Source organism: Triticum urartu, chromosome 5, assembly GCF_003073215.2.
Source record: "Triticum urartu cultivar G1812 chromosome 5, Tu2.1, whole genome shotgun sequence".
NCBI classification, from domain to species: Eukaryota; Viridiplantae; Streptophyta; class Magnoliopsida; order Poales; family Poaceae; genus Triticum; species Triticum urartu.
The window spans coordinates 35,659,042-35,677,800 of NC_053026.1; the positions used below are offsets into that span (position 1 = coordinate 35,659,042).

At 46.1% G+C, this 18,759-nt stretch overlaps 1 protein-coding gene across 1 annotated transcript; it reads left to right on the plus strand.

The window, feature by feature from the left end:
* Positions 1-12,212: 12,212 nt before the first annotated feature.
* On the plus strand, positions 12,213-17,400 carry LOC125507731 (PHAF1 protein At3g51130-like). The gene is made up of 14 exons (XM_048672220.1): positions 12,213-12,517; positions 12,740-12,822; positions 12,909-12,983; positions 13,330-13,397; positions 13,559-13,664; positions 13,772-13,832; positions 13,914-14,083; positions 15,029-15,091; positions 15,172-15,219; positions 15,984-16,097; positions 16,206-16,305; positions 16,378-16,451; positions 16,949-17,053; positions 17,169-17,400. Exons 1-14 carry the CDS (start codon positions 12,352-12,354, stop codon positions 17,214-17,216), a joined length of 1,281 nt encoding a protein of 426 aa, XP_048528177.1. The 5' UTR covers positions 12,213-12,351; the 3' UTR covers positions 17,217-17,400.
* The last annotated feature ends 1,359 nt before the right edge of the window (positions 17,401-18,759 follow it).

The window sequence follows — 18,759 nt, forward strand, 5'->3', positions numbered from 1 at the left end:
AGGAATAGACCTCCACCCGAGTCACACCGATCAGACTCGGTAACCCGGTACAACAAGACAGTTCGACAGGTTAAAACAAGACCAGCAACACCGCCCGAATGTGCCGACAAATCCCGATAGGAGCTGCACATATCTCTTTCTCAGGGCACACTCAGATGAGACATCCTACGAGTAAAACCAACCCTCAAGTTGCCCCGAGGTGGCCCCGCAGTCTACTCGGTCGGACCAACACTCAGAGGGAGCACTGGCCCGTGGGGGGCTAAAATAAGATGACCCTTGAGTCTGCAGAACCCAAGGGAAAGAAAAGGGTAGGTGGCAAATGGTAAAACCAATGTTGGGCATTGCTGGAAAAGCTTTAATCAAGGCGAAATATCAAGGGGTTCCCATTATAACCCAACCGCGTAAGGAACGCAAAATCCGGGAACATAACACCGATATGACGGAAACTAGGGCGGCAAGAGTGGAACAAAACACTAGGCGAGAGGCCGAGCCTTCCATCCTTTACCAAGTATATAGATGCATTAAGATAACATAGCAATATAATGATATCCCAACAAGTAAATAAATGTTCCAACAAGGAACGGCTCCAATCTTCACCTGCAACTAACAACGCTATAAGAGGGGCTGAGCAAAGCGGTAACATAGCCAATCAACGGTTTGCTAGGACATGGTGGGTTAGAGGTTTGGCATGGCAATTGGGAGGCTGACAAGCAAAAGGTAGGCATTGTAGCATTGGCAAAGCAAGAGCGAGCAAACTAGCATAGCAAAGATAGTAGTGATTTCGAGGGTATGATCATCTTGCCTGCACAGTTGTCAAAGTTGACTGGATCCTCACAAGCAAGCTCAACGGGCTCCTCGGTAGAGAACTCGTCTCCCGGCTCTACCCAACAAGACAAAAAAGCAACAAAGATACAATCAACCACGTGCAAGACCAAGCAATATGATGAAATGATGATATGCTATGCGGGATGCGATGCGGGATGCAAAATGCAAGATATGACAGGAAATGCATGAACCTGGCCTCAACTTGGAATTCCAAGGGTTCCACTGGATAGAGGGGATGAAATCGCTTGAAAACAATATAAAGATCATTGGAATCGGAGCTACGGTTTGGAAATGGCAAGCGTTTTAAGATATGACACCGGTCTGCGATTTACAGCAAGTAGGCATCTAAATGCAACGAAATGAACATGCTACAGCCACCAAACATGAAAACAAAGTACATGGCAGTGATGTACACAATATGGTTAACAAAACACTAGCACTGAGCCATAGGCAAATTCATCCATTAAGAGGTTCAAACAAGCATGGCAAAAAATGAATATGCAAAACAGATTCCAGACTTAGTGAAATTAACACTAGCCTGAAATTTCAGATCACGAAGCCCTCTTCGGAGCAGCAAAACAACATGATACAAAACCTGAACATGACAAGTAAGAACATGGCATGGAGCTACTCAACAAGCTTAACAAAACACCCAAAGTGACCTGGGGCCAAAAGGGTTCACAAAATACTCTACCGAGCACACGAACATAGCTCAAACACAATCAGTTTTCAGACTTAGTGAAAACTGAGACATGCTGAAATATAACTCACGAAGGCATGTAAACGAGCTCGATGCACTCACTACGGTGCAATTCATGGCAAGGAAAGCATATAACCAGCAAGAAGGCACAATATGCTAGCTACACATGGCAAGAACAAAGGCATAGCATGCATGGAACACTAACGGTAGCATCGGCAAAATCGCAAACAAGTTGACGATCTGCCCAGATTAACAACAAAGCAAAAGTTGAGCTCGATTGAGTCAACCTAGAGCACTCCATATATGCAAACAAAGACATGGATGGATAGAGCATAACATAAATATCAAAACTCTCTTACTGATCATCCTCAAAAGAGGCACGGATAACTAGGAAACAAGCTGGACATATGGCATCATGAACTAAAATATCCCAGACTTAGTGAAAATCACTAAGTCCCTGAAATCAGCAATCTCAGGTACCTCTCTTCGCAAGCTTCCACAAGACAACACACACATCCTAAAAATTCATGGGTGGCACCTCTGGAAAGAAGACAAAATGCTTAACAATTTATCCCAAAGGGGCACAGGCATATCATGCACGAATTAAACATGGCAAAAATGACAAAAGTGCATGATGAACTAACGGATCTGCAATTTAACTCACGAAGCCTCCTTCTAACAGCATTTTGGGAAACAAGATGACCTCAAATGCAAATGATGCAATGGAATGAAATGATGTGCATGTCGAGACGAAGATTTTGGTATATCATATGCCCAAAACGGAGCTACGGTTGCGGAGATACAAGCAGTCAAAGGTAGCACGAAAATTAAGGTTTCGGGGGAGAGGGGTCAACCCAGATCTAGATCCAGCGGCACGGATTACGAGGCGGCCGGGGCACTGTAGCGGCACGGCTGCCGAGGTTCGCCGGGAATGGTGGGGACGGCGGCCGGAGCAGCGGGGAAGGCCGGGCCCGGAGGAGAGGACGGCGGCCGGAGGTGGAGCGGCGTCCTGCGGCGGCGCGGGCCACCGGAGAAGGTCGAGGCGGCGGGGCCCGGCGCGGTGGCGCCGGCCGGCGACGGCGGCAGCGCGCGGCCGGGGACGGGCGGCGGCGGGGCGCCGGCGACGAGGAAGAAAGGCGGCGGGGCGCTGGCGCGAGGCGGCGTGGGAGATGGGCCACGGGGGCCGGGCGCGGGCCAGGTGGGCCGGCGGCGATGCGGTCCCGCCCCGGGGACAGGTGGCGGCGAATGGTTGGCTGGCGGCGGCGGGGCGGACGGTGTCCGGTCGGATCCGGACACGTCCGTCAGTGGGGGGGGGGGGGTTTGATCTGCTTTTTTTTAGGAGGAGGACGGGGAGGAAGACGAGATCCGAAAATGGGGGGCCTTTAAATAGGCATAAGTGGAGTTAGGAGAGTCCAAATGAGGTGCGGTTTTCGCCCACGCGATCATGATCGAACGCTCTAGGACATGGAGCAGAGTTTGGTGGGTTTTGGGACAAATTTGGAGGGTGTTGGGCTGCAACACACACAAGGCCTTTTCGGTCCCTCGGTTAACCGTTGGAGTATCAAACGAAGTCCAAATGATACGAAACTTGACAGGCGATCTACCGGTAGTAATCCAAGGCCGCATGGCAAGTCTCGGTCCAATCCGGAAATGTTTGAACCCCACACACGAAAGAAAGCTAGAAATGGCCACCGGAGGAGAACGAAGCGCCGGAATGCAAAACGGACAACGGGGAAAATGCTCGAATGCATGAGATGAACATGTATGCAAATGCAATGCACGTGATGACATGATAAGAGATGCACGAAAAAGAAAAACAACACACGGAGACAAAGACCCGAACCCGAGAAATAAATATAACTTAGCGCCGGAGACGGCAAGAGTTGGATACAAATATGGAAAGTATATCTGGGGCGTTACAAAGATTGATTACCATCTGTTAGTTGGGTTACCAAAGAAGAAATCAATCACCATATGTAGAAAAAGGAACTACATTGCACATGCTTACACCTCATCTACTCGTGAGAATATATAGAATTGGAGCAAACAAAATAAGTGCAGACGAGAGATAAAACATCAATGAGGATCCCTAATGTCTTGACTAATATGTTGTCCTCCAGCTTGAGAAGCACCTACAAGAAATTGGGAGATGGGAGGGAGGACGAAAAAAACCAGGGGAGGTGGGACGAAAATAAACCCGAAACAGAGACTACCAACTGAGATATTAGGAGTAGAGATCATTTAGTTGATAAGAATAAATAGAAAACGGTGTTAAAAGGAGAAATAGATTAGAATACATTGAAAAACCAAAAGGACGATGTAAAAGGGGATTCGCCCTGCCCCCCGGGCCTTGCCACCGAACCGGCTCAGCGGTCCAGTCCCTGCGCGATCGTCTTCTCCTGTTCCCCGAGTCGCGTCGCTACAGAGCCGGGCTCCTGCCCGACCACCTTGCTAGCATCGAAGGGGAATGGATAAGGGTGACGCCCTGCCTTCCCTGCCCCCATGGCCTCACTCCTCCTCGACGCCCCCTCCCAAATCCACTTCTCCTCCTCGCTCGCTCGATTCCGTCGATCTGGACGAAGTCAGACGCCACGGCCACCATGACCGACCCCGTCCACACGGCCACTGCCCTCCCTGCGGGCTAGGAGCTTGTCGAGGAGCTCCGAATGCCTTCGCTACTTTGTCTGCGCCGATGAGATCAAGTCCAGCACCCCCGCATCGACGTCGCTGCCGTCTTCCTCAACCTTGGGCCACCGCGACAGTGCCGTTCGATCCGTGCCGCCCCGAGGTCCCATGTCTTCCCCTAGGGCGCCATTGACACCGCCATGATCTCCTCTTGCCTTTACCATGTTTCCCATCTCGTTTGCTCTCATTGTGTATTTCACCGTGGCTGAGAACCGCCGTCCGCCATGGCCATTGCAGGGGTAGCCACCGAGCTCCCCGGATTGACCCCGTGGCACATGCCCGCTCCTATGCACGCCCATGCCCGAGACTGCCGCTCTTCTTCCGCGCCCGCGGGGCCACTCCCTCTCCATGCCCATGCCTGTGCTACACCGCACCGGTCGCGCCCGCCGCTGCCGTCACGCTCTCCGCAGTCACCGCACCACTGTGCCCCGTGCGACACACACCCTGGCCGCGCGCCACACTCTCGTTGGCTACGCTCGCCCCATCTGTTGCCGCCTATCCCTTCGCTCGCCCCGCTGTCGCGCCCCTGCCTCGCGCCGCCTCCAGTCGTGGCCATCTTCTGCCGGCCGCCCCCTCAGCCACGCCGGCCGCATCTCTGCCCTCCACCATTGGCCGCTCGCCTCGCCTGCTGCGTGCTGCTTCCTGCTGCTATGCGCCGCTCTACCGCTGGTACGCTGCTGCGCCATGCCCTCAACATCGCCGTGGACAAATGTGGCGGAGGGATTGTTAATGGAGTATGAGAAGGAGGTGGCAGAGAAGGTGTGGAGAGGCGGGAGGGCTGGGATGGTGTCACCTGGCTGTGGTGGAGGTGTTTATGCGAGAAGGAGCTGGAGTGGAAGGAGAGGTCACATTTGGAAAGAATCGCAAAAAAAAATCATAACCCGGAGATCTCATTCCAAAAAAATGCTAATATCGATAGAGGGGTGATTTCCTTCAATAGGTGGAAAACATAGGAAATATTGGTTGTTATCAAGGAAAGGTAAAAATTTAGGAAAGTTAGGATTTTTGAACTGATTTCTATGCAAATGGGGTTTTATTGTTTGGTAACGTGATATCAGTACATGCCCGTTTGTGACGTGTCTCATTAGGAAAGTTTGCAAATGTTAAGAAACTATTTATTGGGAGGAAAGTTGTGACGTGTCTGTTATTTGTTTCCTAAAACAAATTTCACTAATAAGATAAATCGATTGATTTAGATAAGTTAGGAAAGTTAGATTAAAATGTATTATTTGTTTCCTAAAAATCTGTTATTTGTTTCATAAGACAAATTGAACCAATAAAAGGAATCATTGATTTGCATAATTTAAGAAAGTTAGATATGTGATTTGTTATATGTTAGGAAAGTTATGGTTGTAATAAAGAGTGGAGAGAAAAATAAACCGATGGACCAGGATGTGAGGGGGGGGGTGGGAGGAGAGACAAAAAAAACCCAGTGAAAATAAACCGCGGAGACTATTCACCAACTCGTCCATTAGGAGTAGAGAAAATACACAATCATCTCTCGCAGTACATGAGGACCATTTAACACTCAAAATGTATCTCCCCTCGTCTACCTCCTACTTTTATTAGCCACCTTTACTGCAAGCAAAGCACTATTGATTTCACAAATTTTTCAAAGTTTCAGTAAGGTTCCCAAGTGAAGGTAAGGCAATATGACTGACTATTGAATTGATGAAAACGAGAAGAGAACTATAAGACAACTAACAAAATAACAAAAAAAAGTGGAAATTGAAAGATTAAATTATTGATCTTGAATATTCAACTGGCTGGTCCATAAAAAGAGAACAAAAGAATCAGTTGATTTGATTTTCTTATACAAGTACAAGATTTCAAAAAGAGGGTTCAACCATGGTTGCTTGAACAAAGATGGGAGAAGGACGACTAGGAAGAAATATGTCAATTGTCGTCTTGCAAAAGGAAGGTGGATAAAAAAGACACAACGATTGTGAGGATGAGTGACACTGTTTTTTGAATTATCTAATTGTTTGATAACAATATATTTTTATCCCTTGGCAACGCATGGGCATTCAACTAGTCTCATAAAAGATGAAGAGATTTTTTGTCGTAAACTGTTGACTGAAAAGTACACCTCTAAAAATGAAATTATCTCTAATTTAAAGCAATGAGCTATGGTACATAAGCTAATCCCTGCTCCCGTCTGCAAAGGGTCATTCTTTTAATTTATTGATGAGTCATCGGCTTCTCATTCAAGCACCAACATAGAGAGCGTTATTTTCATTCTCAGTTTAACATGCATTTGGTCTAATTAAAGTTGGATGTGAGCATGACTGGATGTTTTCTATGCTGAATTACAATGTATAGTCGTTGCTTGAACTTCAAATGTGATCTGCATTTATATTTATGGTCTCAGAAAAGGCTTGTGAGATACCATTTTATAATATTGTATCATGGTTATTTTGACAAAAATGTTGATATCTGATATATAAGCAGAGAAATTCTTTGAAGTTTTGTGCACATAGTGGTTTGACGAATAATGCACATACTCATCAGACCGTTGTTTGTTTCCCTACGAAACAGAAGCATTAGTGCACCTATAAGTAGGTCTACGACCATTTGACGACTTTGGTCCATGTGAAGAATTTTCCCTGGGTTTTCTCTTCTTTGGTGGTGTCATGATGACATTCACCTGAAGATTTTGAAGAAGACTCTTGGGCACCTAGATTTTCTTCACTCGGGGACCATTCCTGCAGTTAGTACCAACAAAACCAGCGTACTTCACCATTCTGATTTTTGAATAGCTTATAGTTGGAGTCAAATGACTCATCAGAAGAATGTGTATTATCACAATTGTAGCCAGATAGAGTGAATGGATCAACTATAGGTCCTTTTGCGGCAACCCATGTGGTTTTGGGATACTGCTCAGGTTTCCAATAAGATCCATCAGCATTCAACTTCCTCTCAAGAGCAATACCCTCTTTTCTAGGGTTCCTGTTCATAATCTGTTTCTTGAGCACACCACAAAGGGTTTGATGCCCTTTGAGGCTTTTGTACATGCCTGTGACGAACAATTTCTTCAGACCTGCATTTTTGTTAGTAACACTTGTGGTCTCCTCAGATGAGGGGATTGAAACCACAAAGACATTTGAAGATATAGTAGCAATTGAAGCACTTGAACATTCAACTGAAGAATTTGCATTATCACATTCAAGACATTTTAAGAATGGAGCAACAAATTCTTCCTGAGCAGTGTTGATCTGTTGAGCGAGCAATGAATCATTGTCTTTCTGAAGATCATCACGAGACACTCTCAGTTTCTCGAGTTCTCGCTTCCTTTGAAGAAATTCATAGGACAACTTCTTGTGTTGGGCTGAAGGGCCACATGACGACTTTCAAGTTCATCATATTTTGACTGAAGACGCTCAAGATTTTCAGTTAGAATTTTAGAACATTCCATTTCATCGTTCAACAGACCATCACTTTATCTAACAAATTGTGAATCCTTTCCATAGTAGTTTGTTGTTTTGAAACAATTTTAGCTAATTTGGAGTAGCTAGGAGTCATGTTTTCATCAGATTCATCTTCACTTGAGAAAGATGAAGAATGATTGAGTACCTTGGTGCCATTGGCCATGAGGCACAATGCAGAAGAAGATGAATCATGATCGATAGTCATCGTTTTGAGAGGCTCCTTGAACTCGAGGAACCAGGGATCCTGACAGGTGTGCTGCCCTTCATAGACGTCAGAGATCCTGTCCCAAATGAGCTTCACATTGCAAAGATGCATAATGCGTCTAAACTCATCTCTGGATAGACTGGAGCAGATGACAACCCTTGTCCGTATATCCAGATGAGTGTACTTGTGAATATCATCAGCATTGACCACCTTGTAGAGGTCAGCCAATCTTATCTGAGTGATGGTCCACAACTCATTGTTCATGGATAGGAGACACTTCCGCATCATAGGCTTCCACTTCAGATAGTCTGTGCCATCGAAGATCGATGGGGCACGCAGCCGATACCTTGATCATACCTATGGTTGACATAACTAAAACTCCAGGTGGTTAAACCAAAATCATACAGGACAAGGGAGTACCTTGCTCTGATACCAATTGGAAGCGCAGGTTAACTCCCAAAGGGGGGGTGAATGGTAGATTTTTAGAAATTCGTCAAACTTGGAGGAATTTGATGAAGATCCGAGTGAAGAAATAGAAACACGGGGAGACTAATTCCTCACAGAAATGAAAAACATGCATACAGGATACCTATAAGTGAAGAACATGCAATCATACAGTCATACAAGCATGAGAAAGATGAACTGAAGAAATAGAAAACAACAAGATGAAAGATTTCAGTTCAAGTTCTTCAAAGAGTAGATCACAAATTCTTCAGCAGCGGAATAACATAAAGTAAGGGTTGAGGAATTTGAAACTAGGTTGTCTTGGTGAAGACACAAGGATTTGGTAGACCAGTTCCAATTGTTGTATCAACTATACATCTGGTTGAGGCGGCTGAGTCGCAACTCTGAGGACACATAGTCCTCACCATATTCCTCTTGAGCTAAGGCCACGCAGACCTCGCCCAATCACTCGTGGTAAGTCTTCAAGGTAGACTTCCAAAACCTTCACAAACTTGTTCACCGACTCACTAGAGTGGCTCTTGGTGTGTTCAGAACTTGACGCCTAACCGTCTAGAAGAATGACAGTCTTAAAAGGTAACCGCGTTGGATCACACAGATCAATCTCTTAAGTGATGCTCAAACACTTTGGCTCTAGCTAGGTTTTTCCTAACTAGGATCCTCTCAAAGTCGTGAGATGATGGGTTGCTCTCAAATGACAAGTGTCAAGTTCTCTCGAAGCATCGAACCAACATCAACAAGTGGTTGTAGGGGGGGGGCTATTTATAGCCAGAGGCAACCCGACATGAATTGTCATAAATGCCCTTCTCTGATCTGATCGTTGTTAGTATAAGGATCCACTCGACAGCTGGGCCGCGACGCAGCAACGGTTGGAATTTGAAGTCTCAAATTCGTCGGGGCACTCAATTTTCTCACTTTTAGGCAGAACGCACTGGCGAAATCTTAACTCCTCAGCATGACAAAATTCAGCAGTGACCAGATGAACTTCGTCACTGTCGCTAGCAAATTCGTCAGTTGTACTGGAGATTTCCAAAGGCTTCACTCGAAGCAGCTAGAGTAGTATAGGTTTGAGCATCACTTTGGAAATGTGAAATATGTTTCACCTAGACCCCATTTAACAGTACGATTTTTCCTATGACTCAATAAAGAAGAAAGAAACTACGAAAACAAAAGTTTTCAAGCTTCAAAGTCTTCACATCAATTTCTTCAAAGGGTCCGTACCAATTTCATCACCAAATTCTTCACTTGAAGAAATACATTTTAGGGGTCGTCTTCCATGTGTTAACCAAAATCTCCAGGGACTATACCTCCTATGTATACTCACAAACACGTTAGTCCCTCAACCTATTTACTTTCAATACACCAAAACCACCAAGGGGGCACTTGATGCACTTACAACTAGGTCACATGACGTTGCGAAGAAGGCTGGCCGCCAAATGGCCCAGCTCGAGCGGTCTATGGTGTCGCCCTGTGCTCTCATGAAACTTGGCGCCTCACCCTCTTGTCCTGCCATGCCATCTCCATCCTCTACGTCATCGACGCCGTCCATGGCTATAACGATGTCTTTAGCGCCATTGTCCTCCCCCACAATGTCGACCTAGGAGCCTAAAGGTATGTTTACATGCTTTAGAGTGAGAGACTGCGAAAGGGGTGAGAAAGGAAATGACGAATCCATCAATTCATGAGGACGTCTTAAGGAGAACGACGAACATGAATAGCACGTGGTCTAATGTGATGCATGCCTCTGTTACTACAAGATTTGTTTTCATGAAAAGTCAAAGACCCCTGGGATAGTGTGGATATGAAGAACCAGAAGTTTCTTTTGCTTTATTCAGCGTGAAGGAGATAATGGGTTGGTTGAGTTGACAAATAACTGCCCAAGTAAGAGATGGTCTGGCTGACCATGAATTGTTGTTGGTGGATTGGTTGATGTTTGGAACTGAAAATTGACGCGGCATGCATGGTGGAACTGAAAGGTGATGTGGCATGCATGGTGACGTGGATAGTGTGCATGTAAAGAGAATTGCTAGTAATGGGGATCAACTTTTTAAGAAGGAAAACGTTTCAATTCATCCGGCTGATTTCAGCCGAGCTTAAACCGCCTCCATTGGGTGACACGTGCCTATGGGCCCAACCATTGCCTTATCTCTATCCTCGTCCACCAATTCCTTCGTTCTGTTTTCTTCTGCCCCCGTGAGCTCCATCTCCATCAAACTGAAAACTTACGCACTGCCACTCCTGTCACTACTAGGTAGCTGGCCGTCGCGCACTGCTACCAGCCCGTGGCATGGCTGCTGCAAGCCCTGCCGCTGCTGTTGCGACGGGGACATCTCCCTCAACTCCGGCTACAATGGAGATCATCACGTCGTCGGTGCTGCCATGAACGTCGGTCATATGTTGTCGGGGTCGCCGGTTGCTACATTGGAGCGTCGCCGGAGTCGCCGAGGTTGCGTTGGAGCTTCGCCGGAGTCGCCGAGGTTGCATTGAAGCTTCGCCGGAGTCGCCGGTTGCTGCGTTGGAGCTTCGCCGGAGTCGCCGAGGTTGCATTGAAGCTTCGTCGGAGTCGCCGGTTGCTGCATTGGAGCTTCGCCGGAGTCGCCGGTTGCTGCGTTGGAGCTTCGCCGGAGTCGCCGAGGTTGCATTGAAGCTTCGCCGGAGTCGCCGGTTGCTGCGTTGGAGCTTCGCCGGAGTCGCCGAGGTTGCATTGAAGCTTCGCCGGAGTCGCCGGTTGCTGCATTGGAGCTTTGCCGGAGTCGCCGGTTGCTGCATTGGAAGCTCTGTCAGTGCTGGATACGGTGGCTGGCAACGTCGACGACTGCTCCATACGGTGGCCAGTGAAGAGCAAAGCCAGTGCTGCGATGGAGAATCATAGAGGTCGCCTGTGGTGCCATGGAGCATCGTTGGTGCCGCCAGTGTGGTTCTCCGTGTTGTGATGCAGCATAGCCAGGGCCGTCGAGGTGCTACAGAGAGACAAGGTCGGGTGGTCCTGATGGTTGTCTGGCAAGAGGAGGAAGACAGGTTGCGGAGCGTATTTCCTGATCGAACGGTCCTGTGCGCCAGATCGGACGACTCCCGAAGCGGATGATTTTCTGCAAAGATCATCCAGATGATTTGTAGCAGTGGCCTTTTAAGAATAGTATATCTCATCAAGTATAAAAGCAAGAAGTCGAAACAAAAGAAAATTAAAACATTGACATCGCACCCAAAAACTTGAAAAAAAAACCCGTAAGATGGCACAAAAACTTTGATTGGCACACCATAAAAACGAAATCCTTTTATCATTTTCTTAACCCTTGAACTTGGCTTTGATTGTTGAACACAATCGGATTTTATACATGCTTGTAAACTTGTGAGCTGCTCCTTGGCATATAAGAGAAAAAGAAAGGACACAAAGTTTTTAATCCGAGCTCATATGCACACTGATTAGCAGTAAGATCCTAAAAAATAGTAAACAATTTCAAAAAAAAATTGATTTTTTTTGTGATAAGCACTGATAAATTTATCACATGCTTGTCAATTTGGTGACAAAGTGACATTTCAATTTTGGAGCATCGATTTTCTTGTTTTTTCCCGGACCTCCAGAAATGTTATTTCATCACGAATTTTGCACGCGGGTCAAATATTCATCAATGTTTATCGCGAAAAGAATTCAAAAACATTTTAACTTTTTTTACTATTATTTTGAATTTTACTGTTCATCCAAATGCATGTGAGCTCGGAATTAAAAAAGCGCTTTCGAAAAAGAAAACCCTTGCGAGGAAGCAAACGTAACGTGATAAAACGTGAGCACAGGCAAGTAAGCAACCGGTGGCCTTGCCAAGTGTGAAGCCGGCGCCAATCTTACTGACAGGTGGGCCCCACGCCCGCGGTCCTCACACTGACAAGGCGGCCCCGCGCACCGTCCGTTGGCTTCTCGTTAAGCTAAACTACTAGTCGGCGAGAAGAAGGAATCGGAGTAGACGCAAGCCCACGCGAATCCCCGAACCCAATCGGAGCGACGAGAGGAACAAACCGGCCGACGAGGGGAAGGAAGGCCCGCCGCAGCGATGCAGACGCAGAGGTCGCCGGCGATGGTGGGGGGAGGGCCCGGGTCGGCGGTCGGGTCGCCGTCCCCGGCGACGGTGCCGGTGAGGCGGCGCTGCGAGGGCACGGCCATGGGGGCCGTCACCCTCGACCTCCGCCCCGGCCTCGGCGTCGGCCCCTTCACCCTCGGTGAGTCCCCCCCCCCCCCCCCCCCCCCCCCCAACAACCCTAGCGAACCAACCAACCGCCGTCGCCGCGTCGGTTGGGATCCGATTTCCGAACCCGTCGGTTGCTTCCTTTCGCTCCGCACGCGACAACAGAAGAGAAACCTGCGTTTTAAGCAACCGCTTAGCTGAAAGTTTCGATTTTTTTGCCAATTCTGACACAAGAGCTCGGGGATGGTCGGTGCAGGGATGCCGATTTCTGATGCATTTGCGCAGATTGAACACCAGCCAAACATTTACGATGTTGTCCACGTGAAGTACTTCGACGAGGTTTGTGATGGGCAGCCCTTGTTTGGTGTTACCAGAGCCACCAAATTAACCTTTACTGATTGGTGTGGTTCATTCTGTGATTCCAGGAGCCTCTAAAGTTGGACTTCGTCATAAGCTTTCCGGATCACGGGTTTCACTTACGCTTCGATCCTTGGTCCCAGGTTTGTTTCAGTCAATTGCTTGGATTTTCCTTGATACTCTGGTTGCATTGTAGACATCGTTGATCTCACTTGTACTGAATCCATGTATACAGTAGCATTTGTTTGTTGGTATTGAATACTGTACTGAAATGTTTATATAACCAAATTATAGTGGTTCTATGCTTCGTTGAAAATAGGAAGTGTAATGCAGACCCATCAGTAGTTTAGTGCCGTAGTTATTTGAATTCTGCAGCAAAATTTGCTTAAAGAATATGGTATAAAAACCTGTACATACTTTGCACTTGAGATTTGTGAAAAAAATTCACTATCGATCAGAAATTCTTATTCTTTTATTTTTCTCCTGCAGAGGCTTCGTCTCATCGAGATTTTTGATGTTAAGAGACTGCAATTGCGTTACGCGACGTCTTTAATTGGGTGAGGAGCTTCTACGCATTCCCTCTTTTCTGTTTAGTCTATTTTCAAGAACTCTTGGGTCGAGTAAAGCTGGCATGGTCACTCATTTTTTGCCCTAACCGTTCAGCAAAAGGTTAGGTGCTGTGTTACTGACGATTTCCTTCTCCCTTCTATTCTTTCAGCGGTCCATCGACGCTAGCCACTTTTGTATCTGTTTATGCTCTATTCGGACCGACTTTCCCTGGGATATATGATAAAGAGAGGGGCATGTATACCCTCTTCTATCCAGTATGTCATGACAAATAGCCCTTGCTTTGTTTTATTTCTTTCAAGATTTTGTTCCATGTTCCATTTCCTGGCCTGTTTGGGTTTATCTTACTCACAAGATTTTGCAGGGTTTATCATTCGCATTCCCTATCCCCAGTCAATATACAAATTTCTTCAACAATGGGGAAGGTATGTTGCCAAATAGTCACATTCATTTCTGCATAACTATCATTCGCAGCATTTCTTCTCAGCTTCTTATTGCACTTGCAGTGGCAGATTTGCCCCTGGAATTTCCCGATGGAACAACTCCGGTTACGTGTCGTGTTTCTATATATGATAGCTCAACAGATAGCAAAGTTGGTGTTGGATCATTGATGGATAAGGCAGTTATTCCTGCCTTACCTGCGGGCAGCCTATATATGGAGGAAGTACATGCAAAGGTACATTGCCTATTTATTGATGATATTTCCAGTCTATTAATCCTGTGAAAACTGCAGAAATTTTCCTGTTTCATGATTCACTAATCCATACGATCTGGTTTTACAACTGCACACCACCACCACCACCACCACCACAACAACAACAGCAAAGCCTTAAGTCCCAAACTATTTGGGGTAGGCTAGAGCTGAAACCTATAAGATCTCGCAACCAACTCATGGTTCTGGCGCATGGATAGCTAGCTTCCACGCACCCCTGTCCATGGCTAGTTCTTTGGTGATACTCCACTCCTTCAGATCTCTCTTTACGGACTCCTGCCATGTCAAGTTCGGTCTACCCCGACCTCTCTTGACATTATCAGCACGCTTTAGCTGTCGGGTATGGAGCTTCTGGAGGCCTGCACTGAATATGCCCAAACCATCTCAGACGATGTTGGACAAGCTTCTCTTCAATCGGTGCTACCCCAACCCTATCACATATATCATCATACCGGACCCTGTCCTTCCTTGCGTGGCCACATATCCATCTCAACATGCGCATCTCCGCTACACCTAACTGTTGAACATGTCGCCTTTTAGTCGGCCACACTCAGCGCCATACAACATTGCGGGTCAAATCGCCGTCCTATAGAACCTGCCTTTTAGCTTTTGTGGCACTCTTGTCACAGAGAACGCCAGAAGCTTGGCGCCACTTCATCCATCTGGCTTTGATTCGATGGTTCACATCTTCATCGATATCCCCATCCTTCTGCAGCAAAATGTTTTTGAGCAAGTATATACACCAAAAGAAAGTAAATGCAGAATTGTAGGCTGAACAGCTGGTAGTGTATGTGTCATGCATCATTGTTACTGTCTTCTGTGCGCAGGATAAAATACATATGTGACTGAATAAGTCTCGACATAACATCACTGGAGCAAACCTTTTTTAAAGCTTTATCTTGTTTTCAGCTTGGTGAAGAGCTTTGGCTCACTACTGGGGGGCAGCATATTCCTTTCGGAGCATCGCCACAGGTGTAAATCATTGTACTGTCTGCTCTCTTTTTCTGAAGCATGCTTTAATGGTTTCTTACGTGATGCGGTATCTTTGGCAGGATATCTGGACCGAATTGGGTCGTCCATGTGGTATCCACCAAAAGCAGGTGTGCCTGTATTTTTTTTTACTGAAGCACTGCAATATGGATTTTCATAGAGATTCTGGCAAGCTAATCTTTCAATTGTTATGAATAAAATGTGCTAGATTACTAGAATGCATATTTTCCAGTTTATTCTTTGGAAACATGTATCTCTACCTCCATATTTTATCCTATATGAGCTGGTGACGATAACCAGGATGTCACTTCTCATTCATATTCTGGGCATGCTTGAGAAGCCAGAGTTATCTGTTATTTCAAAGACCAGTAAACAATAAATGATTCCATGCACTCAAGCAATTCAACATATGGTCAAAAAGATCCGTGGACATCTCAGTATCATACTGAACTAGGTGTTTGGTGCTGTTGCAACTTGTCAGTGTTGGTAGAATACAATGTGGAAATTTGATCGAATAACCCCCAAAATATGCTTGGAACATGTGAAATGTCATAGTTCGACAAGGGCTTTTCTTGCACTTGCAGATTGCTTTGAGGTTTGAGTATTACTTGCAAAACAATGTTGCGTCAGATGAGTTTAAAGATAAAGCAGCCAAAGCCTGAAAAGCTGTTTCACCTTTCGCTTTCTGATTTTTTGATTTATATTTTATATCCAGAGCCATTATTTTACCTCTTGGTACATGTCAACTCTTCTGTAATATATGCTCTCCCTTTTTTGTTATTGAAAGAATAATATAAGGAAAGACCAAAATCCTAAGCACCCTCAATACTGCATTCTCATCTTTAACGCTTAGCACATCGTGCTCTCATGTTAGGTGGACCAAATGGTTATACACTCCGCGTCCGACCTCCGCCCTCGGACTACTCTTTGTGGAGACTACTTCTACAACTACTTCTCGCGTGGTATAGATATCTTATTTGATGGTCAGGTATGGAGTTTTTTGTATAGCAGGTGTGCCTGCACACTTCAAAGTTTACAACATTTCTTTTGCGAGGTTCAACCAGCATGTTGACCAGTAGATTTTGTTTCATTGCAGACTCACAAGATAAAGAAGTTTGTTTTACATACAAACTTCCCTGGTCATTCTGATTTCAATTCGTACATGAAATGCAACTTTGTTATCTACGACGCTGAAGGTACGAACTGCTCGCTACAGTCAGTTTGCTGCTGATGAGGTCAGTACTAATTAACTATTGGCTTTGTTTCAGCTGAAGGGGCACAGCAGCCGGGTAACACTTCCAAGAATTGCATAACACCTCGAACAAAATGGGAACAAGTCAAGGTATGGTGTTCACCATGAGTTTATGCTGCAATGATTCCCATATAGATTTATAAGTTAACCTATAACTATCAGCTTTGCTTTGAGTTGCCATTTCATTACTAAACCTTTTGTGCTCCCTCTATGATAATTTGTTTTTCCTAGATTTACTTATGATATATCTCGATCTTTTAATGGTTGAATAGCTGCCTTCGTGAAAAGTTGGTGAATGACAGACCTTTTGAACTTGCATGCAAATAAATGAGTTACTGATGCTTCTTTGACCCCAGTAAAGAAAATGTTTCTTTGATTGGCATACAAATAAAAGTAAAATCAGATCGTGGGTAATGTGCTCCCATGCTAAAACGTCATCAGTTCTTTTACTTCTTAAAAGCAGCTCAGCATGCCATGTAGCAATTGTTTGAGCTGTACTGCTGTTTCTCGCTCATGGCCATTTTTTTCTTTTGATTTCCCATGCTTATTTGCTAACTGACTAATGTGTGTTGATTCTACTGTATTAGGAGATCCTTGGCGACTGCGGTCGAGCAGCAATCCAGACACAGGGCTCGATGAATAACCCATTTGGATCAACTTTCGTCTATGGATACCAAAATATTGCTTTTGAGGTAGGCTATCACTCAGCTTCAGAAACCTTCTTTTCCTGCACGAACTGTGTCATCAGTTTGTTTGCTATCACTCTGATCTGACACTTGCAATCCTTCCGTTCTCATTGACCAACAGGTGATGAAGAATGGATATATTGCCACCGTTACTCTCTTCCAGTCATGAGTAGCGTAGCTGAACCTGATGTACGTGGCATGTAAAATTATGTGAAGCATGCCTCGTTACGTGTAAATTAACCTGTATATTCCACTCATTGTACAGGAACTGGGTTCCTTCCGTGGTCTCTGTAAATATTATCCCATCACTATCGTTTTATCAACTAATTAATCATGTGCGCCCATGTTATTGCCGTGGTTTTGTTTACCCTGTACACAACCTTCTTTGGCTGTCAGGAGACCTTGAATGATAATTCCGTGCAAAATTAAACTCCTTGCATTCTGAATTGGCCAAAAAAAATTCAGTAGTAGGGCGTGCACTTGTTTTTAGGTCGTTGATTTTGACTAATCCAAAAGTGTAACTTTTGTTCGAATACGAATCCAGTGATTAGCTTCTGATGGTACATAATACATGTGCTCAGTACACCTGACCGGAGCGAGCTGGGTTTGAAGAAAAAATACCAACATTTAAGACGCCAAATACATATATTTAACATAAAGTTTAGTCAAACAGACTTGTTGGGATAAAAAGCAATATGCGAAGTACTATTTGAAACGGAGGGAGTGCTCCAAGTTCTTGATAAGACTGTAATTCTGGCGACTGCACAAAACGAAATCGAAAACCAAGCAAAAGAAGCTCCTACTGAATAAACGCCAGAGGCGGCGGCACCACGAAAGCGAAGCCCCCTCCCCGTCTACAGTCTCTCCACGCGGGGCACAGATCACCACTCGCCGCCGCACCTCCACGCCGGCGGATATGGAGCGCGCCGGCGCCGCGCCGGGGGTCCCTGCGGCAGGGGAGGGCGCGGCGGCGGCGGCCGCAGCGCCGACCCCGGTGGCAGGGGCAGGGGTGGTGAAGGGGAGGTCCTGCAAGGGCTGCCTCTTCTACTCGTCGGTGCTCAGGTCCAAAGGGCGCGGCCCCGTCTGCGTCGGCGTCACCCGCGGCATCCCCCAAGGTCGAAGATCGTGCCCGCGCCACCTTCCTCCTCTCTTCTCTTACCCTCGATTGCCTGCTGCTTGCTTTAGGGTCTCTAGCGGGCTAGGGTTCCCCTGTTCCTAGTTAAGCCATTAGCCATGTAATCTGTGCCCCCTGAGCTTTCGCTGGGCTCCCTGTTCTGCACAAGATTTCGTTTTTTGCGGTGATGGCACACACGCACCAACCACGGGGATGCATAGCGATTAGGGCTCCTGCGTTGTTTGCAAACAGGGGTACCCATTCCCACACACTAGGAAGAAAGCACCTTGATTGCAACTCATGTCTTCAGGGCAATTCGACAAAATTGCAATGTTAACATCATAGGTTTATTTGGAAACTAAGCTGTATTGTGGCACTGGGTTTCCCCATTCCGTTAGTTGGTTAACAGAGGCAAACAGAGTTCGCAACCGTACAATGGGAAAACATGAAAGGGGAAATGGCTCGGCATGCCTGAGGAAAACCCACTGCCCGCCCCTGCTCCTGGAAAAAGACAATTGGACGAAAACAAATCCTAGCACCATCCCGACAAACATTCAAAGTTATTACATCCCATACTGACGCGTAATATCAGTGCCAC